The sequence below is a fragment of the Gossypium hirsutum genome, chromosome A09, assembly GCF_007990345.1.
Source record: "Gossypium hirsutum isolate 1008001.06 chromosome A09, Gossypium_hirsutum_v2.1, whole genome shotgun sequence".
In the NCBI taxonomy this organism is placed as follows: domain Eukaryota; kingdom Viridiplantae; phylum Streptophyta; class Magnoliopsida; order Malvales; family Malvaceae; genus Gossypium; species Gossypium hirsutum.
In genome coordinates this window covers 77,714,161-77,741,036 of record NC_053432.1, presented here as the reverse complement: position 1 = coordinate 77,741,036, position 26,876 = coordinate 77,714,161, and the positions used below count along the sequence as shown (strand labels likewise).

At 31.6% G+C, this 26,876-nt stretch overlaps 2 protein-coding genes and 1 long non-coding RNA gene across 3 annotated transcripts; 1 reads left to right on the top strand and 2 right to left on the bottom strand.

Annotated features, from left to right (window-relative positions):
- Positions 1-4,998: 4,998 nt before the first annotated feature.
- Positions 4,999-6,422, bottom strand: LOC107942407 (protein C2-DOMAIN ABA-RELATED 4). The gene is made up of 3 exons (XM_016876069.2): positions 6,016-6,422; positions 5,636-5,731; positions 4,999-5,553 (listed from the first exon to the last, which is right to left on the bottom strand). Exons 1-3 carry the CDS (start codon positions 6,133-6,135, stop codon positions 5,239-5,241), a joined length of 531 nt encoding a protein of 176 aa, XP_016731558.1. The 5' UTR covers positions 6,136-6,422; the 3' UTR covers positions 4,999-5,238.
- Positions 6,423-17,610: 11,188 nt separating this feature from the next.
- Positions 17,611-18,371, bottom strand: LOC121206242 (uncharacterized). Its single transcript, XR_005901301.1, has 2 exons — positions 18,271-18,371; positions 17,611-18,100 (listed from the first exon to the last, which is right to left on the bottom strand). It is a non-coding gene; the product is annotated as an uncharacterized lncRNA (long non-coding RNA).
- A 6,862-nt stretch (positions 18,372-25,233) lies between these two features.
- LOC121206241 (WD repeat-containing protein RUP2) lies at positions 25,234-26,780 on the top strand. The gene has a single exon (XM_041076927.1). The coding sequence runs from the start codon at positions 25,329-25,331 to the stop codon at positions 26,541-26,543; it is 1,215 nt and encodes a 404-aa protein (XP_040932861.1). The 5' UTR covers positions 25,234-25,328; the 3' UTR covers positions 26,544-26,780.
- The last annotated feature ends 96 nt before the right edge of the window (positions 26,781-26,876 follow it).

The following is a 26,876-nucleotide window of genomic DNA, read 5'->3' as shown; positions in this document are numbered from 1 at the left end:
TATTATGATTAAATCCCATCAACATACACTTCACCTTTACCCAACTTGTTTTGTGCCTTATTATATCCCATACTAGCAGCCTATCTTCATATCCCTACAATTATCCCAATTATTCCCATCCACTATATTTTATATGTGTAGTTTTTATAACCCTCAACTAGTTTCACCATATTCACCGATCTCGAATAGAAAAAAAGTACTGAAAATGGGTTTTCTAATCTTTGTTTTACAGAAGAAGGAGGCGTAGTTGTAGGTCAAAACTTTGTACATAGTAAACTAAGCAAGTAAAAAACATACACAAGAAGCAATAAATCATCATAATTTGCGAATAGGATATCATGGTTAGAATTCTTGCCTTTTCATTGTTTCTTACCATCCTACTTTTTATAATTTTCAGTTTTCGCTGCAAGATAGTAATGATGGATTTCAATTTTGGACATCATATCTCATCCAACATGCTTCAATCTATTGTTAAATTACTTTTAGATCTCATATAATTTCAAATTTTGGAATATAATTAAAAAAGAACCATGATATAACTTAATTGTTTTATGCTTCAATCTATCCAATGATCAATACAAAGAGGTGGAGATGACCTCCAAGTAGAAATTTGGGGATGTTCCCCACTCAATAAAGCTGACTATTTTAATTTATTAACCACTTTATATAGATATAGGGACGTAATCAGAAAATTTGTTTAAGGGCCAAAATTAAATTGTAATTTTTTATAGTAAAATGTAATTCTTAAATGATTAAATCAAAAAATTATCATTTTAAAAGAGGTAAAGTGTAATTTTACATTTATTAATTTAAAATTTTATAAATTTAAAGGGTCAAAAATTTTCATTTTAGGGAGGCCGAGGCCTTGCTAGCCCTTCTAAATTCGCCCTAATAGATTCTACCTTAAATTTGGCAACTTTTCTTTAATTGACCCTTAATATTTTTTCTGGATCACATTGGTCCTTAAGATTGACATCCATTGCACAAATTGGTTCCTATGATTAACATTGTTAGTTTTTGAATAATTGAATGGCGTGACCAAACACAGAGGTGAGACGTGAACAAACAAGGTAACATGTGTTATCCTCTTTAATTATTTAAAAAATAAAAAAGCTTAAAATTGAAATATATATAAATTAAAAATAAACAATTTTTTAAAATATAAGAAATATATAAATTATAAAAAAACCAAAAAAATTGAATTTAGAATTAAAATAAAAAATAGTTAAAATTTAAAAAAAATCATAAATATTTTGAAAATTCAAAACATAATTTTTTTTAAATTTTAGAAATTAAAAAAATATAAAATGTAAAAAAATTCAAAAAATAGTTTAAATTCAAAAAGCTACAAATAATTGAAAAAAGTAAATACAAAAAGACCGAGTGTTGACCTAACACTGATCAATGTTGACCATGCTTTAGCCCATGATGATCGGGCTTTCACCAATCAAATTTTATTTTTTGAATTCTAAATATATTTTTAATTTTTGTAATTTTATAAAATTCTAATAATTCTAATAAATTTTATTGATTTTTTAAAAAATGTTTTATTGATTTTTTTTGAATTTTTGAATTTATCTATATTTCTTATGTTTTCTAAAAAATTATTTAGCTTTTCTCTCTCTTTTTTTTGAATTTTTAAGCTTTTTTACTATTTTTAGAATAATTAAAGAGGAAAATATATGTTGTTTCTTTGTTTGCTCACGTGTCACATTCTAGTTTGGCCACATCACCCAATTGTTCAAAAATTAACGGTATTAGCCATAAGAACCAATTTATGTAATGGAAGCCAACCTTTAGAACTAATGTGTTCCAAAGAAAGTCTAAGGGTTAACTTAAGAGAAATTACTAAATTCAGGGGCCAGTTTATATATTAAGCAATTTAAAAGTTATCATTCATTAATTTCATGTTTCTATTTTTTTTTTTTGAGAAATAAACTTTGTAAACAAGCAAAAGAAGAGCACAAAAACTAAACCTAAGCCAACATGCTTATTTTGTACACCCTGTCCCATCATCCTCTACTAACAACAACACTAGAATTCAAAGCATTATCAAATGAAAATAAGATTAAGGAACGAGGGAAAACTATTACACTCAATGTGATCCACACAAGATAAGGCTATCTTAGCAAGACTATGAGCTGCCTTAGGACAAATTATGGAGTTGAGAAGCAATAGCTCAACAATCCATAATCAACAAACCAAAATCCGATAAATCTTTTTTACTCTTAGTAATCGCAATAATTACCTAAAGACACTAAGATCCAACTATGATGTTACTTATATTAATAGCTTGCAACCAATAAAAAACTTCAAGAAGTGCAAACACCTCAATTAAATTAGGCACCAAATATAAACGAGAATGACAGGAAACACTTTTAGTAAAAATACCATTCAAATTTCTGATTAAAATATGCTATTAAAATTTTTTTCTTGAATTTAATGAAAGTATTGTGTAAAATAAAAAATTAAAATAATAATTGAATAATCTTAATGGATTATTTTTAATCAAAATTACTCAACATTAATTTAGGAAAAAAAATGGTGGTACGGCCAGGAATGATTGGTTGCGTGGATTTGAATAAAAATTGAGAGACAAATGGATTGGTCCTAAAAGTGAGTAAAAGGTGAAGCATGCGTTTTGGAAGTTCAGAGTGAAAGAGTTGAAGCAAAGGGAACAAATTCACTCACTCCAACCATCACGCACTGCAATGCCTTTCACTCTTCCTTGTTTTAATTAATTAAACTATTTCTAATCTTTTCTGAGTAGTTTCTATACATGAAAAAAAGTTCCATTTACATTAAATATAAAATTAAGTACGTACACGTGGATATGTTTATGCAAGGTTTATAAAATAGCCTTTAGGCTTAAAAGATTAAACTATGATATTAGTCCCTGTACCTTATGAAAATTGTGAATTTAATCTTTATATTTTAATTTGATCAATTTTTTAGTATTTGTACTTTTTGAATTTTTTGTCTTGACCCGAACAATAGCAGTTAAATCTATTTGTTTAAATTTAATTACTTATCATTTACTGTAGATTTAGTTTATATTCTCTAATTGGGTCATTCTAAGTTCCTATATTTTTGAATTTTGAAATTTCATCCTTGATGCAAATGATAGACACTAATCCATTAACTGAATTTTTAGTGAATAATATGTGGAAAGAACAAATTGACATGACATTATACATATGATAATATATTTTTTTGCATCAAATATTAGAATAGTAAAACTTAACTTAATAAATTTAATAGTTATTATTTAGTGAGCACTGTAATTTATAACTTTGTAATCTTAAATGTTGCAATATTTATTTAGAAATGCTATACTACAGTCAATGAACATTGTGTTAAGATGACAATACACTATTTATTTTTATTTCGAAAATAAGCAGCAAATGCAATATTACTATGAAAAAAAGGATTTTGGTAAGTCATTCAAAGAATCCATGTTTAAAGGGAAGTTTCTCTAAATATATTTAGGATGATGGGAAAAGTATGAAGAAATTATTTTATAAATCCTTCCTATCATATTATTTATGATTTTTTTAATTATTTAAAATATTTTAATAAAATTTTTATGTTATTGACATATGATTTTGATAATTTTTTATCTTGAATCTCAAACCTCGAGCTCAAAAATCATGAATCTTAAAACTTAAGTTTAGAATTTATGATTTAGAATTTGAAATTTAAAGTAAAAAATACTAAAATTATATATTAATGACATGAAAAAAGTGTTTGAAATATTATTAAATAATTAAAAAATTATAAATAATGTGATGAGAAAGATCCATAAAATAATTTTTTTAAATGCATTTTAGGACAAAGGATAAATACAAAGTTTTTAAGTGAAGTTGATTTTTAAACTTGGAATATTTGATTTCAAATTCCAAAGCTGATAAAAGGATAAACATGAAGTTTAAATGCTAACTTCCTTGTCTATATAAAGAGCCATCCACCACCTTTGAAGATATTTATTGCGATATTTTCTCTGTTGTTTTATTTATTTATTTGTGTGATTATTGCCTTCATAAATAAGAGTGTTTAAAGACAGTGAATATAAATAATTGTGTATAATATTTAGACTATAATTAGCATTGTGTGAGTTGAGATAAATTAAGCATAAATTATTTGTTGTACTAAAAATTGTTTAAGAAATTCATTTTCTAAATAATGCTCTATAGACGTAGAATTATTAATCTAAATTCACTAATAATTTTAATCTCTCAATTTAAATAAGCTTTCCAAGTACTATTTCTAAACCATAATTGACCTTCTACTAATTAAACTAAACGTGGAACGTGTTAATCACCTTGAATAAGCTCAACTCATCCAAACCAAAAGAGAAGATATAGTTTGTTCATTGCTTTTATATATATATATTTACAAAATTCATTTGTTCAATTGCTAAATAGAAGGATAAAGGAGTTCACTAGTACCACTTTTGGGGTCTATGGGAAGAGGCCGAGGGTGACGATGGAAGGTGACAAGAAGAGAAGATGTAAAGATGAAGCTAGAAATTTATTTTAGGGAAGTCAAAATTGATTTTAAATTTTTTAAAGAGTCAAAAGTATAATTTCATAATTTCATAAGTTTATTAATTTATTATTTTAGAATTTTTAAGAGGTTAAAATTGAGGGACTAAATTGTAATTTTACTATTTTGTGCGGGGCTAAGGTCACCCTTGACACTATAATCAAGGTATAATTCAAGCAACACAGAGTGAATTACGGCTTAAGAGAAATAATCAAGGTATGACGCATTTAGTGGTTGAATGGGTTAATGTAGGTGTAGAAGCTGCTACATTGTCATGGCTTCTCAATTTCCAACTTGTGTGGAACAAAAATAAAAGAATTCCAACTTTTGATCCTCGTAGACATTGATGGAATTAATAGCATGCTGATGAGTTGCAGCCCCGAATAGCACACAGCTTTCAAATGAATGGAAGTATTATATAGAATCATCACAGAAAAATACAAGATATGTGTATAGAAGAACATTTTGCCAGAGATAGATTCTGGCAAAAAACAAAAATAGATTGTAAATACTTTATTCGGCATCCAAAATGAATGGCAGGGCAGGATAAGCTAAGACATGTTCAATCCTATATAAAAGCCACAGTTCGGACAGAATTTTGACTAGTAATACAACTGCTAAAACAACTTATAAAATAGACCAATGAAGGTCGTGATCATTGTAATAACTAGCAGAGAGTGAAAGAGCAATAATTTATGCAGTTGGTGTTGGTGTTGCTGAGACACCTTTACAGCCAGGAACTTCAATCCACTCGAGTTGAAGTTCCACCTCACCACACTCCACATTTCTCAATCTGAGGCAAAGGTCTTGGAGTACCTTCCCTTCCTTCAATACAACAACGCTCTCTTCAGCCAAGCAGTTTTTCCTACATGGTTGCACTTTGGCTAATATGGTTCCATCTGGGAAGTCTGCATAATCCATTCTCAATGCCTGTACGAATGCCTGTATGTCAAACTCTGCATCTCCCATTTCGTCATCCATGCTAAATGTGTCATAGTCAAACACTGTCTGCATTCAAAACCACCAGATGTCACATTTAGATGAGATATAATAGGTAAGAAGCATGATGATTATGCATTGGTGGACTTACGAGCTTGATTGGCTCCCCAGGATCTGTAATGGGAAGAGTTAAATCTTCATTCCATACAGGATTAACATCCTTATTTATTACTTTAGTCTTCAACCTCTGCAACAAATATAAAATTAGAACCCTGATTAACATATATACTAGGAAAATGAAATGGTTACTTTCTTTTTCCAATTTTTTTGATAAATAAACCCAAATTTTGTATTTTTTTTCATAATTACATAAAAACATATTTTAAAAGTAATTATTTGGTACATTAATTGAAAATTTAATATTACTTACCAAACAATTGTTTTAAAAATGAAAAAGAAAAAATATGAAACTTACGATAAAATAAGTGGATAATTTATATATCAATTTTTTGTTTGAGGTGAAAGAAAAACCTGCGTGCCCATCCGAACAACAACGTAAGGGTCGCTGGTACGGACATCACGAACAGCAAGGTTTATGCCCCGTTTGACGTGAATCCTCAACAGACCCATCAACTCGTCCATGCTTGTCATCTCTTTGTTGCCTTGTTATTTTTTACTTTGTAAATTTCCCCCTTCTTCCAAATCCAAAGGAAATTATCTCTTTGTCTAGAAAAAATAAAATTTAATTAATATAACAGATAAAGAAGGAAAAAGTTAAATTCTTTAGTCCGATTATGTGGTGGACGAGAAAGACTCCTTTTGGATTTTATCAAGGTAAAAAATAGTGGTGGTGAGACCTAGCGGGTGGGAGAATGTGAGGTTAATATCAGAGAAGGATGACCGGTAGAAGCGCTACTCTGTATGGAGGGAATTGGTCTATCCCTTTTTTATTTTCTTTTTACCCTTAACTTGAAATCAACCAACTACGACCAACACCTTGTATGAGCACGTGGCGTCAAATTACTGGTTGTTATTATTGGACATCTCACTTCATTTGCACTTTTCCATTTCTCTTTTTCTTACCACTTCTTTTTTTTCCTTTTTTCTTTCTTTAATATACCTCGTTACCCCCATAGCTCGAGAAGAAGATTTTGAGAATAATATAAGCTCGAAAATAGTTATTGGTAAGAAATAAAGTTCGATTTTTACACGAATCGAGTCTTAATAAAGTTTTATTTGACATGATCTTATTCGAATTTGTAGAAAAATAAAAATTATTGTTCTCTTTTTTTTTTTGTTGTTTTGCTACCATTTTGTTATTTATTGTTATTATTTTGTTGTTGTTATTGTTTAAATATTATGTAATCATTATTTTATTATTAATTTTATTATTATTTTAGAAACATTTATTTGTTAAATTACACATATTTTAGTGTTATTTAAATATAAATATTTTTTAAATTTATTTTTAATTTGTTGGGAAACATTTATTTCAATATTTTTAGTGCATTTAATGTATTATAGTTTTTAAATTTATTTATATAAAAATAATATTATAAAAATTAATACGGGCAGGTCGAGTTGGAAACGGTTTTAGTATTTTTATTCTAGCCAAGCTTGGAAAAAATTTAGACCCATTATTCAAACTGAATCAAGTCCAAACCTAAATTCTATTGAAATCTGACCCGAATCTGACTTAGACCGACCGATAATCACCTCTATTAACAAAGTTCATCCAATAAAACTCCTTTATGTGCCCAAAAAAATCATTCAATCTTAGTTTAGTTGGTTTAATTACTATTGTAATAACTAAAAAGAATAAGTTTAAACATGTAACATTTCGAAATAGGGCCTAAACGGAACAGTGGTTGCGAAACCACAAATCCGAGGTAGAAAAAAAATTTATTTTATTATTATTTTGAGGTTCATGGTATGATTACATGATTGTGAGAAAATTTCGTGATAAAATTCTATGCATAAAGTGCTTAAGTTGAGGTTAGGGACTAAATCGAATAATTTGCAAAACTTGCATTCTAGAAGTTTTTAGTATGAAATTATTTTGGAATATTAATTAGGAGATCTTAAATGGTAATTTGACCAATTTTAAGTTCATGGACAAAATTAGGACATGGAAGGAATTTTTGAAAGTTTAGTAAGGAGGGGTATTTTGGTCATTTGGTTATTAACATTAATAAAAAGGTAAAAAGATGATAAAATTGTATCATCTTCTTCAAGTTACCAGCCGAACCTTACCTCTCTCCATAGCTGGGGTTTCTTCAACTTTCAAGCTTTATAGTAAGTGATTCCAAGCCCCGTTTTTAATGATCTTTACATTTTTTAAGTCCCGGTAGCTCGATAAAGCTTATGCTAGCAATAATTTAAGTTAGGAATCAAATTTGGAAAAATACCCATAGGTGAAATTTGTGTATTTTGATGTTTTATGATGGAATATGAGGCTTTAAATTATGTTAGACAACTTGTGCTACTTGGTTTAAAGTGAAAACGAGTAAAAAGGCTTAATCGGTAAAAATACCTAATAGTCATAAGTACATGTTAGTGTGTGAATTTGATGTTGTCATAGAAGGGAAAAATGATCAGTATGTCATAAAACATAAGAAAATAGGATGAAGTTTAATTTACGAGCCTTGGGGCAAAAGTGAAAATATGTGAAAGTTTAGGGGCAAAAATGTGATTTTGCCAAAGTTTGAGTAAAGGGTTGTTTTGATAAATGTTGATATTAAATAAGCTAAATTTGCTATTATAGATCAAGAAGAGCGAAATTCGGGAGTAGATCGGGGAAAAGAAAAAGTAAATGACTAAATTGTAAACTTTAGTCACATTTTGTATCGAGGTAAGTTTACAGTAAATAAATGCAATATTCTTTTATTTTACATTATTATTGTCAATTTCCAGCATTTATATATTTATGTTATGAAAATATTTAAAGTCAAATTTAAGGTGAAGTGACAGAGGAAAAGTGTTAGAAAGCCCCGGTTGAACCCTAGGAATGTTAGGATATTAGGGTTGACAGGACAGAACAGAAATGAGCCATGTAAGTCCATATTAGAAATATGGCTTTGGAGACAGGATTGAGCCATGTAAGTCCATATTATATATGGCATTGGAGACAGGAATAATTCATGTAAGTCCATGTCAAAGACATGGCATTGGCAGGGTATTGATAGACAAGAATGACCCTAGTATCCTTAGTATTCCGAGTGGTTCAACGGGTCAGAATACGAGTTAAATTACAGTGAATTAACAGCAAAGGAAAAGTAGATTATATTTATGAAAAAGGAAAGGTCAGGTAAGAAAGAAGGTAAGGGAATAAAGAAGAAGATAGAAATTGAGAAGTAAAGAAATTTATGATGTTAGATGATACTATGCATAATTATCCATTATGTTGAATGTTGTGATTTATTTGCTTGTAAGCTTACTAAGCCTAGTGCTTAATCTCTTTATTTTCTTCTTCTTATAGTACTTATCTAGCCACTCGGGGATCGAAGGAAACGTCGGAGGCCGATCACACTATCAAAGAAATAACTCGGTATAATTAGACGTTTTTTTTGTGTATGGCATGTATAGAAACTTAGCTACTTTTGGTATAATATGAACAATGAATGATGTGTAAATACTTGCTAGTGATTAGCTAATAAAAATGGCCAATGATATGCATGTTTATTAATATGTATGATTGAATGGTGATTACCACATGAAAATTATGAAAAATGTGAAAGTAACCTAAAAACAGATTCAAGTAACAGAAATGACGTAACTTTTAAAAATCACTAAAAATTGTAGAAACATAGTTTGAAGATGAATAATATATTAAATTAAATATTATTATGTCTATTTTATTATGGAATAAGAAAAACAGGTAAAGGTATTATATTATATGATATATCTGAGTTTTAGTGAAATAGGGTCAGAGCGATTTCTGGATCCCCCTATTTCAAATTTGGAAATTCACCATAAATTGTACAAAACTAATTAGAAGGTTTACTTTATATGGTTATAATCCTTGTTGAGTCTAGTTTTAAGAGAAACAAACGGCTTAGTTATATGAATTTTGTACAGGAAGAAACATGGTTCGTAGCAAGAAGAGGTTAGTGCAGTCGAGTTTTGAAACAAGGGAAACTTTAACTAATAAACTGTACTAATTGGCCAAGTCAAAAATCTATGAAAAAATTAGTAGATAGATATATGAGTCTAGTTTCAGGAAAAATTTACGGATCTTAATTTTGAGTTTTGAAACTCAAGATATGAATTTTTAGGTGACTACGACGCAGAATGGCAGCACATTCCGAAAAGCTTAAATAAACAATTTAAAACTATTTAAGTGATAGATTAAGTTTAGTAATGCCTCGTGCTCGATTCTGGCAACAGTCTCGGGTAAGGAGTATTACATTTATTGGTATCAGAGCAGGTTTAGTTGGTTCTCGGAACAGTTAGTGTGAGAAAAAGTCTAGCTATACATGCCATACTTGTATTTTGATAGTGTGACGACTCCTGACAATTTTTTTAATAAACATTTTGTTTTATAGTAATGGATCCCGGGTGAGCTGGTGATGATGATGTAGAAAGTAATGCGCCTGCTTCCACAGAAGGGGCAGCGCCATCTGAGAATAGGCCAGTAATAGTTGATCAGGGAGGAGTGACTCGAGAAGCTCTCTTCCGAGCTTTGAATGATTTGTTTGCCGAGTTCGTTCGTACGAATCCGGCAGTTAGACCTCCACCCCCTCATGATTCTCAGGCTACCCATGCAGCTCAAGCTTCCCCAGTCACAGGTACAGTGGTAAGAGAAAAGCCACCAGTTGATAGAATCAGGAAACAAGGGGCAGAAGAGTTCCGAGCAACAAAAGATGATGATGCAGAAAGAGCAGAATTTTGGTTAGAAAATATTATCAGAGTCTTTGACAAATTATCTTGTACACCCGAGGAGTGTATGAAATGTGTAGTATCACTTCTTAGAGACTCAGCCTACTACTGGTGGAAGACACTTGTATCAGTTGTACCGAAAGAGAGGGTCACTTGGGATTTCTTTCAGGAAGAATTTCGTAAAAAGTACATAAGTCAGAGGTTTATTGACCAGAAAAGAAAGGAATTCCTGGAATTGAAACAAGGCAATATGACGGTGACCGATTATGAGTGTGAATTTGTCAGGCTCAGTAAATATGCTCAAGAATGTGTGTCCACAGAGGCTATCATGTGTAAAAGGTTTGAGGATGTGTTAAATGATGATATCCGACTGTCAGTGGGTGTCCTAGAAATAAAAGAGTTCGTTATTTTAGTTGAGAGAGCCTGTAAGGCAGAGGAGCTATTAAAAAGAAAAGGCAAAGTTGAGACAGAGACACAAGATACAAAGAAGAGACAGATGAGCAGATCATTTCAGGCTACATCCAAGAGGCCCAAAGAGTTTTCTACCAGATTTAGCTTTTCGGCAGGGCAATCTAGTCAGAATAGAGGTAGCAGATTTAAGGATCCGAAGGCTCAGACCACCTCGACTACGAGTGTAGGTAATGTCAGATAGGGTAGATCAGGGTGTCCACGGTGTGGTAGACTTCATTATGGTCCTTGTCGGGCAGGCGAAAATGTTTGCTATAAATGTGGTGCTCCAGATCATTTTGTATGAGAATGTCCAGAAGTGGCTAGCCGAGAGGTAACACAGAATGCTAGATCCGGAAATGCTCCTACTAGAGGCAGATCACCGAGGCAACTAGGAGTAGGAGCAAGTAACAGAGGTACCTCTAGAGATTCAGCTGTGAGACCAGATGTTAGAGCCCCTGCAAGGACTTATGCTATTCGTGCACGCGAAGAGGCATCCTCCCCGATGTGATTACGGGTACATTTTCTCTACATGATATTAATGTCATTGCTCTGATTGATCCGGGTTCGACTCATTCTTATGTTTGTATGAAATTGATGCCTAGTATAAGTATGCCTATAGAATCTACAAAATTTGTGATTAAAGTATCGAATCCATTAGGCAAGCATGTATTAGTAGATAAAGTATGTAGAAATTGTCCTTTAATGATTAGAGGCTACTGTTTTCCGGCCGATCTCATGCTATTGCCATTTGATGAGTTTAATGTGATTCTTGGTATGGATTGGTTGACTACTCATGATGTGATAGTGAATTGTGGAAAGAAATTCATTGAGTTGAAGTGTGAAAATGGTGAAATTTTTCGGGTTAATTCAGAAGAGTCAGATAGTTCATTTCCCATAATTTCTGTTATGTCTGCTCAGAAATACTTGAGAAAAGGGTATGAAGCTTATCTTGCTTTTGTGTTGAACACTAAAGATCCAGAATTGAAAATTGAATCAGTGTCTGTGGTATGTGAGTTTCCCGATGTGTTTCCGGAAGAACTACCAAGGTTTGCCTCCTGTTAGAGAAGTTGAGTTTGGTATTGAGTTGATTCCAGGTACCACGCCCATTTCTATTGCTCCTTATAGAATGGCTCTATTGGAATTGAAAGAATTGAAAGCTCAGTTGCAGGAATTAACAGATAAAGGCTTTGTAAGACCTAGTAGTTCACCATGGGGTGCACCAGTGCTATTTGTGAAAAAAAAAGACGGATCGATGAGATTGTGCATAGATTATCGGCAACTTAACAAGGTAACAGTAAAGAACAAGTATCCATTGCCTAGAATTGATGATTTGTTTGATCAATTGAAGGGAGCTACTGTGTTTTCCAAGATAGATTTGAGATCCGGATACTATCAGTTGCGAGTTAAAGAGTCAGATGTCCTGAAGACTGCTTTCCGGACTAGGTATGGTCATTATGAGTTCCTTGTGATGCCATTTGGCTTGACTAATGCTCCTGCCATTTTCATGGACTTAATGAACCGAATTTTTAGACCATACTTAGATAAGTTTGTAGTTGTGTTCATTGATGATATTTTGATTTATTCTCATGATGAGACTGAGCATGCAGAGCATTTGAGAACAGTTTTACAAATTCTGAGAGATAATCAGTTGTATGCCAAGTTCAGCAAAAGTGAGTTCTGGTTACGAGAAGTTGGATTTCTTGGACATATTGTCTCAGGTGAAGGTATTAAGGTTGATACGAGTAAGATTTCAGCCATTGTTGATTGGAAGCCTCCTAGAAATGTATCAGAAGTTAGAAGTTTTCTTGGTCTTGCCGGATATTATAGACGATTTGTGGAGGGATTTTCTATGATAGCTACCCCGTTGACGAGACTGCTACGGAAGGATGTTAAGTTTGAATGGACTGAGAAGTGCCAACAAAGTTTTGACAAGTTAAAGGCATTGTTGACGGAAGCTCCTATCTTAGTACAGCCGGAACTGGGTAAAGAATTTATGATTTACAGTGATGCATCCTTGAATGGGCTCGGTTGTGTACTCATGCAGGAAGGAAAGGTAATTGCTTATGCCTCTAGACAATTGAAGCCACATGAGAAAAATTATCCGACACATGATTTAGAGCTAGCTGCTATTGTATTTGCATTGAAGATTTGGAGACATTATTTGTATGGTGAAAGGTGCCGGATATTTACTGATCATAAAAGCTTGAAATACTTGATGACTCAAAAAGACTTGAATTTGAGGCAAAAAAGATGGTTGGAATTGCTTAAAGATTATGAGTTAGTGATTGATTATCACCCAGGTAAGGCAAATGTAGTTGCTGACGCTTTAAGCAGGAAACTTTTATTTACATTGCGAAGTTTGAATACCAATTTAGCCATGTCAGATGATAGTTCTATTTTAGTTGAATTTAGAGCTAAACCGGTATTTCTTGAAGAGATTTGTGAAGCTCAGAAAGATGATAATGAGTTACAAGCTAAAAGAGTTCAATGTGAGTCAGGCATAGAATCAGATTTCTGGATTGGTTCTGATGGTTGTTTGATGTTTAGAGACAGAATTTGTGTACCAAAGAATGATGAGCTTATTCGAAAGATTTTACAGGAAGCACATAGCAGTTCTTTATCTATTCATCCAGGCAATACAAAAATGTATAATGATTTGAAGAAATTGTATTGGTGGGTAGGAATGAAAAGAGATATTTCAGAGTTTGTTTCTAGATGCTTGATTTGTCAACAAGTAAAGGCCGAACATCAGGTACCCTCAGGATTATTGCAACCTGTGCTAGTTCCGGAATGGAAATGGGACAGAGTTACTATGGATTTTGTGACAGGATTGCCGTTAACACTGAAAAAGAAAGATGCAGTATGGGTTGTGATTGATAAGCTAACTAAGTCGGCTCATTTTATCCCAATCCGTATGGATTATTCACTTGACAAGTTGGCCGAGTTATACATTTCAGAGATAGTTAGACTACATGGAGTGCCATTATCGATCATTTCAGACAGAGATCCAAGATTTACTTCACGGTTCTGAAAGAAGTTACAAGAGGCTTTAGGTACGAAGTTAAGTTTTAGTACGGCTTTTCACCCTCAGACCGATGGTCAGTCAGAGAGAGTTATTCAGGTACTTGAAGATATGCTTAGATGTTGTGTATTAGAATTTCAAGGTAGTTGGGAAAAATACTTACCATTGGTAGAGTTTGCCTACAATAATAGTTATCAGTCAAGTTTGAAGATGGCACCTTATGAAGCTTTGTATGGACGTAAATGCCGCACACCTTTATATTGGACAGAGCTTAAAGAAAGCCAGATTTACGGGGTTGATCTAGTTAAAGAAACAGAAGAAAAAGTGAAAGTTATCAGAAATTGTTTAAAAGCAGCTTCAGACAGGCAGAAGTCGTATGCAGATTTAAAAAGAAAAGAGATCGAATATCAAGTTGGTGACAAAGTTTTTTGAAAGTATCCCCGTGGAAGAAAGTTCTCAGATTTGGCAAGAAAGGCAAACTAAGTCCACGTTTTATTGGACCGTTTGTAGTGATTGAGAGAGTCGGACCATTAGCATATCGGTTAGCTTTGCCGATTGAGTTAGAGAAGATTCATAATGTATTTCATGTGTCTATACTACATCGTTATTGTTCAGATCCGTCACATGTGATTTCTCAGACAGAGGTTGAGATTCAGCCAGACATGACTTACGGTGAAGAGCCGGTAAAGATTCTAGCTCGAGAGGTAAAGCAATTAAGGAACAAAAGTATTGTACTTGTGAAAGTACTATGGAATAGACATGGGGTAGACGAGGCTACATGGGAACCCGAAGAGGCTATGCGAAAACAGTACCTATATCTCTTCACAGGTATGATTTTCGGGACGAAAATCCCTAAAGGGGGGAGAAATGTAACATTCCGAAATAGGGCCTAAACGGAATAGTGGTTGTGAAACCACAAATCTGAGGTAAAAAAAATTTATTTTATTATTATTTTGAGGTTCATGGTATGATTACATGATTGTGCGAAAATTTCGTGATAAAATTCTATGCATAAAGTGCTTAAGTTGAGGTTAGGGACTAAATCGAATAATTTGCAAAACTTGCATTCTAGAAGTTTTTAGTATGAAATTATTTTGGAATATTAATTAGGAGATCTTAAATGGTAATTTGACCAATTTTAAGTTCATGGACAAAATTAGGACATGGAAGGAATTTTTGAAAGTTTAGTAAGGAGTGGTATTTTGGTCATTTGTTTATTAACATTAATAAAAAGGTAAAAAATGATAAAATTGTATCATCTTCTTCAAGTTACCAGCCGAACCTTACCTCTCTCCATAGCTGGGGTTTCTTCAACTTTCAAGCTTTATAGTAAGTGATTCCAAGCCCCGTTTTTAATGATCTTTACATTTTTTAAGTCCCGGTAGCTCGATAAAGCTTATGCTAGCAATAATTTAAGTTAGGAATCAAATTTGGAAAAATACCCATAGGTGAAATTTGTGTATTTTTATGTTTTATGATGGAATATGAGACTTTAAATTATGTTAGACAACTTGTGCTACTTGGTTTAAAGTGAAAACGAGTAAAAAGGCTTAATCGGTAAAAATACCTAATAGTCATAAGTACATGTTAGTGTGTGAATTTGATGTTGTCATAGAAGGGAAAAATGATCAGTATGTCATAAAACATAAGAAAATAGGATGAAGTTTAATTTACGAGCCTTGGGGCAAAAGTGAAAATATGTGAAAGTTTAGGGGCAAAAATGTGATTTTGTCAAAGTTTGAGTAAAGGGTTGTTTTGATAAATGTTGATATTAAATAAGCTAAATTTGCTATTATAGATCAAGAAGAGCGAAATTCGAGAGTAGATCGGGGAAAAGAAAAAGTAAATGACTAAATTGTAAACTTTAGTCACATTTTGTATCGAGGTAAGTTTACAGTAAATAAATGCAATATTCTTTTATTTTACATTATTATTGTCAATTTCCAGCATTTATATATTTATGTTATGAAAATATTTAAAGTCGAATTTAAGGTGAAGTGACAGAGGAAAAGTGTTAGAAAGCCCCGGTTGAACCCTAGGAATGTTAGGATATTAGGGTTGACAGGACAGAACAGAAATGAGCCATGTAAGTCCATATTAGAAATATGGCTTTGGAGACAGGATTGAGCCATGTAAGTCCATATTATATATGGCATTGGAGATAGGAATAATTCATGTAAGTCCATGTCAAAGACATGGCATTGGCAGGGTATTGATAGACAGGAATGACCCTAGTATCCTTAGTATTTCGAGTGGTTCAACGGGTCAGAATACGAGTTAAATTACAGTGAATTAACAGCAAAGGAAAAGTAGATTATATTTATGAAAAAGGAAAGGTCAGGTAAGAAAGAAGGTAAGGGAATAAAGAAGAAGATAGAAATTGAGAAGTAAAGAAATTTGTGATGTTAGATGATATTATGCATAATTATCCATTATGTTGAATGTTGTGATTTATTTGCTTGTAAGCTTACTAAGCCTAGTGCTTAATCTCTTTATTTTCTTCTTCTTATAGTACTTATCTAGCCACTCGGGGATCGAAGGAAACGTCGGAGGCCGATCACACTATCAAAGAAATAACTCGGTATAATTAGACGTTTTTTTTGTGTATGGCATGTATAGAAACTTAGCTACTTTTGGTATAATATGAACAATGAATGATGTGTAAATACTTGCTAGTGATTAGCTAATAAAAATGGCCGATGATATGCATGTTTATTAATATGTATGATTGAATGGTGATTATCACATGAAAATTATGAAAAATGTGAAAGTAACCTAAAAACAGATTCAAGTAACAGAAATGACGTAACTTTGAAAAATCACTAAAAATTGTAGAAACATAGTTTGAAGATGAATAGTATATTAAATTAAAGCTTATTATGTCTATTTTCTAATGGAATAAGAAAAACAGGTAAAGGTATTATATTATATGATATATCTGAGTTTTAGTGAAACAGGGTCAGAGAGATTTCTGGATCCCCTATTCCAACTTTGGAAATTCACCATAAATTGTACAAAACTAATTAGAAGGTTTACTTTATATGGTTATAATCCTTGTTGAGTCTAGTTTTAAGAGAAACAAACGGCTTAGTTATATGAATTTTGTACAGGAAGAAACATGGTTCGTAGCAAGAAGAGGTTAGTGCAGTCGAGTTTTGAAACAAGGGAAACTTTAACTAATAAACTGTACTAATTGGCCAAGTAAAAAATCTATGAAAAAAATTAATAGATAGATATATGAGTCTAGTTTTAGGAAAAATTTACGGATCTTAATTTTGAGTTTTGGAACTCAAGATATGAATTTTTAGGCGACTACGACGCAGAATGGCAGCACATTCCGAAAAGCTTAAATAAACAATTTAAAACTATTTAAGTGATAGATTAAGTTTAGTAATGCCTCGTGCTCGATTCTGGCAACAGTCTCGGGTAAGGAGTATTACAAAACATACATATTTCGATTTAAGAATTTTGGGTGTTTATAAGTAGAAGTGCATTGAATTAAAAAAATTTCCTCCCAATTAAAGAAGAAATAATAATTAATATTATATTTTATAATGCACACTCAATAATTGTATTATTAAAGTTTATATTTTATAAATTGGATAAAGTGAGGGTATGTAAGATTTTAGCTCATATTATTGATATTAAACAACTTAATTTAAGGTTTTACAAGCTCTATTTAAGTTAATTAAATTATTATTCAAAGTATTAATTTAATTGCTTTAATAACAATTAAAGTCTATCCATTCATTCACATACTTGATTTACATATTGGATTAAAAGTTAATTTATATAAATAGATCATTTATCTCAATATATATTAGGGTTACACATATTTAAAAAGACATAATAACTTATTTGGCCTTCAAACTTTACAAAAAAGTCATTTTAACTATCTATTTAATTTAGATGGAAAATTAAAGTGACTTTTTTTTTATTTATAAAATTGAAAGGTGTTATACATTAGTAATCACCAACCCAAGTCCTAGAAGGGATTCAGGTCTCTAACCCGTAACTTGGATAGGTCCTACCAGAAGATTGAGTGCAAGGCAAACGACGAAAGGACAGCAAAGTGAGCTCACGGACCCAGCTCGTAAGAACATATGTTAGGCTTGGTCTTAGCCCGCATATACCCAAGGAGCTTGCAGAAAGGACCACGTGCTCCACATGCCATCTAAACACGTGTCCAACAGGCATGGAGTCCACCTAGAATCAGTCCCATGGATAGAAAGGACGGCGTGCTCCGTGAATACATACCCAATAGACCTAGAGTTCGCAGAGAATGTCAGTATTAGAGGTAGCAGAGTCAAAACAAAATAGTGGGGCTTGATTATGAGTTGTAATAACATCTATAATAACATGTATAAATACCCGAACACTCCTACCAATAACACGAGAAAATATTACTCAATTAAAGATATAAAAAGATATTATACCTTAAATATTTAAGGAGCTAGCGAGGTGAAAACCGATTTTAGTTTTAATGAAGTAAAAGAGTTTACCTCTCGAAGCATATACCAATTTTGGTATAGTGCACTCGTTCTAGGTTGGAAAGGATTGATGCTCGGTTGCCTCTTATAGCCACCACTTGAGGAATCAGATTCTACCACAAAAGTAGCGTTGAAATATGGTAATGCAAACAGTAGAGGAGTTGTTCATTTAAATAATGCACCCATTCTTACATGATAATATCTTAAACATGACATCAATCTTAATAAATAACAAGGTGTGTAGTTAGTTTGAAGAGATTGAAAGTTGGGGTTTCAACAGCAGCAAGAACAACGTATTACTGACTATTAGAAAGCTGGAGGCAGGAAAAAAAATAGGGGTTCTAAATTAAACATAAATAAAAAAATAGGGCTTAAGATTTAGAGTTTAGGGTCAGTATATATTTCACATATTTAAAATTTAGTCTCATTACATTTATATTTAGAAATTTAATGCTTCTACTTTTTAGATTAAAAATTTCGAGTCTAATTATTACCACTTTTAAAATTCTTCTATTAATTTCTTTGGTATCATATTTTGAAATTAGAAAAAAACACACCTGATAGTCATGTAATGTTAAAAATAACATTAGAAATATTGATTAATAAATATATTTAAAAACACTCATTCAAACTTGTCATTATAAAATAATTATTTTATGTTAGAATAGTATTCTTAAGAAAAACTGACATCGTCATTTTGATTGAAATAGTTAATAATAGTAATTACTTAGACCAATTAATGACATTATAAAAGCAAATGGGTCAAATTATGTCAAAAAGTAAAGCATATAGATAAATCTTAAGTTTCAACTTAGTTTAAGGGCCAAAATTGAAATTTGAATATTGTGTTATAATGTAAAAAATACAGCGCAAGCGTAAAAGAAATGAGAAGTCATGTGTTATAGTCTCTAAAACTCGTATAACATTCAAACTATATATAATCGTGTAATATTTTAATTGAAAAGTTAAAAATATTAATTATTTGGAGTAATTGATAACATTATAAAAATACAAACATCAAATTATTTTACAAATTAAACTATTAAAGTATAGAGTTTAAATCTCAAATTTAGACATAATAGAGGGACTAAAACTAAAATTTAATCATTTCTCTAAATGTAAAAAATAAAAGAGGACGTGGCAAAAGGAAAATATGATGGATACTACTTTAAAATATAGGTGTATTAGACATGCTCATGAGTTGGGTCACCTACCCAGTCTCGAAGGCCTGTCTAAAAAGGAAGGACTTAGATAAAATATGAGGTTTGAAAAATGAATTTGGGTAAATTTTAAGGCCCATTTCTTAAAAAGGTTGGGTTTTGAGTAATATTTTTTTGGCCCAAGCTCGGCCCAAATATATTATCTTATAAAAATATTATATTAATTATATATGTTAAATACTAATTATATATATTTATATTGAATCACTAACCCAATAATAATTAAACCCATTACCCAAAACCTAACAAAATACACTTTCCAACTAAATAACTCAACTCAAAATATAAAATATTAAAAATTATATTTAATACAATAAAATATTTATTATATTTATGATAGTGTTTTTTAATATAAACACTTTTTAACATATTTTTAGAGTAAACTACAAAAATAGTCATGTTTGTTTGCTTTAGATTACATTTTAGTCACTTATGTTTGAAGTGTTACATTTTAGTCACTTACGTTATCGTTTTATTACGAAGTGATCACTCTACCTTTAAGCTCCGTAACCTCCCTAATGGGGTCATATATGGCAGTCTAAATTAAATTTATTTAATTAAAATTTTATTTTCATCCCAGCAATTGGACATCCAAGTTAGCATTTAAAACCTATTTGGACTGCCGCGTAAGATTGCCATTAGGGAGGTAACAGAGTTTAACAGTAGAGTGACCGCTACGTAACAAAATATAACAAAAGTGGCTAAAACGTAACATTTCAAATATAAGTGACAAAAATGCAATCTGAAGCAAAAAAAAGTGACTATTTTTGTAGTTTACTCATATTTTTAATATGTTAGAAAACTTTTATTTTAGCATTTTTATTGCATTATATATATTTTAAAATTAAATAAAAATTAATCTTAAAAAATTAAATATGAGCAAGTCGGTTCAAACTTGAATTTTCCTTTATTAAATTGGGTCGAGCATAGACAAAAAAATTCATTTTCAAACTGGGTCAAACCTAAACTTAAAAAGGTGGTCGATATATCTTGCATGGAACGGATCTAAACTTAACCCGACCCGAGTTATCAATACATTTTTAACATATATAGATTTGTTTGGTAGTTGTTGCATGAATCAACTTGCGTTAAGTGGGAATGTTTTCAATTTTTTTATAAGATAAAAAGAGGGGGCCGGGGGCTGTTCAAGCACTGTCGCGTGTCTTCAATAATGGATAAGAAACATGCAGGGTATCCTTTTGTTTTGCCCTAACTGGAAGAACATATAAAGATACGCATATATCCAGTTATCCACCAGCTGCAGAAAGAGGTAGGGGCAATCTAGAAGAAAGTGGTCCTGCCTGCATGTTGTCCACATCTTATCTCCTCTTCCATTTTCCATTAAAGTGAATGAGATATACTCAATACTCCATCAACCCTTCTCAACACTAACGCATAGCGACGACGTTTTGTCTGTGTGTCTCAATACCAAAGCGCATTTGCTCCATGCTCTACACCCATACTAGACGTTCATATTTATTTTATTGTCTATAAAATTTACAGGTATCATCTCTTAATAATTTATTATATCTTTGGACCATATGTTAGTGGGTGTGTTTAGACTATCCATGGACCAACTTGGATTGCTACCCAACTTAATTTTCGACTCTACCCATTAGCTTGGATTCACTATTTATTTAATATTTAATATTATATAATTTAAATAAACTAATTTGAATTTATATATAATAATTTAATATACTTAAATTGAGTATTTAAAAGGAATTAGATTATGATAGACTCGTGATATAGTGAAAAATATGTAAAATTAAATGTATAAAAAAATATGTAACATAAATAAAAGGCTCACTTCTAGGCTTAAATTATTTTTTTTATAAAAATATAAAATTACAAAAAAAACTCATTCATAATACTATTTATTATTTTTTTAAATTGAAAAATATTTTTTAATAATTTCTCAATTCTAACTTCTATATGCACCCAACTTTAATACATTAATAAAGATAAATTAATAAAATCATAGAAGGAAACCTACAATCCCGTAGGTGGCTATGCATTTAAAAGTAAAAGGAAATAGCAATTAAGAGGAAGAAGAAAGGAGTGTATGAGATTGAGAAGCGGTAGAGGAGGAGGACCATAGGAAATTGGAATAAGGGAAATTGACATTGTCAGTCAGTTGAATGATATTTTAGAGTAGTTGTTGGAGTTAAGGCAGAGATGCGAAAATAAGTTGAGGTGGGATGACAAATTAAAAGGCCAAGCTTAATCCACGTAAGCAATGAACCCCCGTTGAACCACCCTACCATGCAATGCGATGCAAAGCAAGCATATGCCTATTACATAAATGTGATACTCTAAAAAAGCTTATATTCTAAACTCTCAACATTGAGAAATTATTTTATAGGTCTTTTCTACTACATTATTTATAATTTTTTCGATTATTTTATAACATTTTAATAATTCTTTTTTATATTATTGATATATAATTTTGATAAATTTTTTATCTTAAACCTTAAACTTTAAATTCAAAATCTTGAACTCCAAACTTGAAATGTCAAACCCAGAATCTGGAACCCTAAACATGAACCATGAATCTTGGATTTTAAAGTTTAGAGTTTGAAATTTATAATTGAGTAATAAAAGATTACCAATATTATATATAGATAACATGGAAAAAAACTGTTGAAACATTATTGAATAATTAAAAAAGAGACATGTAGTGAGAATGGCCCATAAATAATTTCTCGAGAATATGATATTATTAAAAAGAATAATCATGAAATTTCGAATTTTAAAACAATTAATTTGGAAAAATATTTTAAACATAAAGGAAAACAAAGCCTTTCTCCACACCATAGACAAACTTGAGGTATAAAAAGAGGCAACGTCCCCCCTTCATTCGCATTTAATATTCTCCCTTCCCATGTCTTTCCCTCCTATACTGTATTTACAAATTGATGAAAGAATGTCGTATTTTTCCTTATCGTTATTAATATTTCAATGTTGTATTTTTTTAACTTGTAAAATACCATAATCAACCGATAAAATATCCATAAAAACAGGGAAAAACTGAGATGTTTTTCAAACTGCACATCAATAATTGTTTAGATTTAATTCGGCTATTGATATTTTTATTTTAAAAAAATTATTTACAATAAATTGTGGTTTTGTGTCCATAATATTATTTTAAATTTTTTTATTTATTTGATTGGAATGTAAAATTTAATTGTATAGTTAATAAAATATAAAATTATTTAAAAATATATTTTATTAAGTTATTCTTCATCATAAATAAAAGTCATTAAAGTCGGCTAAGAGTGAAAAATAATTAATAAAATGTAGAAAAGTGAAGACAATAATAATAAATAAAATTTTAAAAATTTTAAACTAATAAATAATTAATTTTAGAGAACTCACTTAAAATAATCGATAGAGACGAGCCTGAAGGGACAGGCACGGAGCCTTGGTCCCTTCTTAATTTAATGAAATTGCTTGTTTAAGGCTTCCTTCTTAATTTGGTAAAATTGCTGGTTTAGGCCTAAGGAGTAAGGACTGAAGAGTAGTCCTTAAGCTCAAATGTAAGAACAACCGATTAGCGGGAGGTGGTGCAGCATGTAAGCATTCGTATTCAAGATGTTTTAATTAAAATATTGTTTAGTTTATATATTCTATAACAGAGATGTTCGGAAGTAGAAAGGATTAATATAACATTTAGTATTTAAAATTGATATATTTTTAAATTTAGTATTTAAGTTTTTTTAATTTAATATCTAAATTTGACATTTTCTTCTAATTTGGTCCTTAAGTTATTTTTAGTCCAATTTGTTTTCTAAACTTGACATATTTTCCTAATTTGATGACTAAACTTGTCAAACATTAAACAAATTGCTCCAATATACTAACAATGTTTTTTTTTTATGAGATAGCAAAAATAACCGATGTATCATTGACATGTGGTAAAAAGCATGAAATTTCTTTTTTGTAACTTAAATGATCAATTACTTTTAGTTTAATTTATTTAATTTTTTAATTAGCATAATGACTTTTTTGGCCCTTCAACTTTACAAAGAAGTCATTTTAGCCATCCATTTAAAATTTCGCTTTTTTTAGCATTTGAACTTGCAATTTTTTTTATCAAATCGTCCCACAATAGATGGAGAAGTTAATATTTGTTAACTTTATTGACATGACATGCACGTAAATGACATGTCAATAATTAATTATTCTTTTAATATCTAAAAATATTTATTAATAATTTTAATGATTTTTACTTTAAAAAAATATTTTTTGAAAATTTTAAATTTTAAAAAATTAATTAAATCCTGAAGTGTCACCTACAGGACAATCCACATGTATTTCATGTTAACAAAGTTAAAAAAGTTACCTTTTCCATTCATTTGGGGTGGTTTGACAAATATACAAGTTTAATGGCTAAAAAAGGCGAAAATTTAAATAGAGGGCTAAAATAATTTTTTTATAAAGTTGGAGGGCCAAATAAGTCATTATGTCTTCTTAATTTAACATAATCCTTTTTTTCTATTTTAGTTTTTTAAAACTATTATTTTCTTCTTCAATATCCATTCATTAAGCATGGTTGAAATCACAAATTTCCTCTCATACAAATAATATTTTTGTGGAATTAAGGGCTTTATGAAAACTAGGCCATGTTTTAAGATTGTGATTCCTCTTGAATCATTATTGAAATTAATAGTTAAAGCAATCTCAATTCAAATGAAAAGTAAATTTTGAGTATATTAGTGAACAGAAAAAACTTCAAATTAATATAATGTAATCATTTATGTCATTAGATTTCATGTCATCTACCATACGTCGGTCATATTTTAGTTATTTTTGACCCCTCATAAAAAACTAGCACCATTAGTATTTTGGGTAATTTGTATAACATTTGATAAGTTTAAATAGTAAATTAAACCCCAAAAAAACTTAAGTTAGAAATTAAAAAGAAAAAGTGTCATCTTCAGTTACCAAATAGATAAGAAGAATTTAGATACTAAATTAAGAAAAAAAGTGAAATTTAAATACCAAATATTATATTAAAATGTGCGTTCTTTCTTAGAGTAAGTTTGGATGAGCGGTGCGTTTACCTGCGGTTAGTGTAAAAACAGCGGTGGCGATGAGATTAGATACTCTAGCGATACTGTAGCGTGAGACAAAAAGTAAGCTAAACGCACCGCACCGCACCCAATCGTCCATCCAAACCCACCCTTAGCTTGACATGATGACGAGATCCTTTTCTTTTGTTGTAGAAAAGTGAATGGTCAATAACTGTTTTATTTTTACTATGTAAAAATTTATAATTTAATTTTATAATTTAATTCTCTTATTTTTATAATATTATTAATTAATTCATATTTTTAATACCGCTATCTATTTTTGTTAAAGTACTAAAATAAATTTAAAAAGTTTTTAGATAACTAAATGCTTACCATTTTTTTAAAGAATTTCAGATTTTTTAAAAAAGTTTTTGAGGATTAAAATTATATAAATATTGAAGAATTAATTAAAAAAACCGTGCCAGACTTTTATTAGTTATTTTTGAAAACTTTGTTACTAAATCGAAAATTTTTAATGATGAAATGGTGACTATTCATCTCATTTACCCTAATTATTTTTGGAATAATAATTTAAGCAATGGCATTACTGTAAAAGAACATTAAGAGGGAGCATTGAATTAAAATATGAGAATGGTTATGGGTGTGCTAAAATTATAAGCGAAAATAAATATCAATAGTTATCCACACCACACACCAATTTGATTGCGCTTTAGTTGAGTTGGGTGTATGGGAGCCTTTCATTGGTTTGATGGTCCAAAACCCTCCCATATATGCCTCCATCTCCATTTCATTTGAATGGGCAATGAACGATTTCTCCTCCGGATTCCATCCCCCCGCCGTCCCAGGCCATGAAACCAAACTATCCGCAGAAGAAAAACAACCAGCCGCTCGTTGTGAGTGGGATTTTTCACTCGCCACCGTTGTCTCCTCCACCGCCAACGCCACCGTCTCTGACACCCTTGGAGTCATCGAATTCGACCCTTCTAATACCATCTTAGCAACCGGAGGGATTGCAAGGAAGATTAGGATTTACACTTTGAATTCTTTGTTGCGGCCTCAAGAAGAGACTGTCCATTCTCAAGGTAAGCACCAAAGTATTGCGTTTCTAGACCATACTAATGCGTGTGATAATTGCATCTTTACCCCAGCTAAGCTTAGTAGCCTTAGGTGGAAACCCGGGACCGGAGGCCGCATCTTGGGTTCCGGAGACTACGACGGTGTGGTCATGGAGTATGATATAGAGACGAAGTTGCCAATCTTCGAACGTGACGAGCATGGTGGGAGGCGGGTTTGGAGCGTCGACTATTCTCATTCGGATCCGTTCCTCGGGGCATCTGGCTCGGACGATGGCACCATGCAAATGTGGGACCCACGCTGCGGCGAAGGAGGGGGAAGTGTGGCTAAGGTGCAGCCCACGAAGTCACGCAGCTCGGTTTGTTGCGTGGAGTTCAACCCCTTCGGAGATGCATTGATAGCCGCCGGATGCGCCGACAAGAAGGCCTACGTCTATGATGTACGGAAAATGGTGGAGCCCGTACACATTTTCGATGGACATACGAAAACCATAACATACGTTAGATTTCTGAATGCCCAAACACTGGTTTCCGCTGGAACCGACGGGTGTTTAAAACTATGGAATATCGTTGATTCTCGTTTACTTAGAACATACAAAGGGCACGTAAACAGTCGGAGCTTTGTGGGGTTGTCAGTTTGGAGGCATGGAGGGTTGCTTGGATGCGGATCAGAAAATAACCAGGTGTTCGTTTATGATACCAGGTGGGGTGAGCCCATTTGGGTGCATGGCTTCGAGCCTGTGGGTAGAGATAGCTCCGACCATCAGCATGCTTTCGTCAGCAGTGTGTGCTGGAGGCAAGTCAATGAAGACCAGTGCACACTTGTTGCAGGTGGTTCCAATGGGGTTTTACACGTTTTCGTGGGCAAGAGGAAATCTGATTCAGAGTAGCCCATGTTTGGAAACATGACCTTCCTTTTCCTCTCATCTTAGGGATCTTATATTACTCCAACTAAAATTTTCATGTCCATCAAGAATGTAATATTCAAAGTTGAATCTGCATTCTCCATATTTTACTGTTGTAGCTTATACTTTTCGGTTGAATTATAAGATTTGACACTATTATTTAATTAATTAAGAAAAAAAAGGGATGGAGGCCCATCAAAGGAAGGCAGGAAGATGAGATTATATGTACTAGGCTTTGTTTTTGTTTTGATATGATTTGTTTGAGATCTGCAACCAGCTGGTCAATATGAAAGCACACCTACTTGGAGTTGACATCTT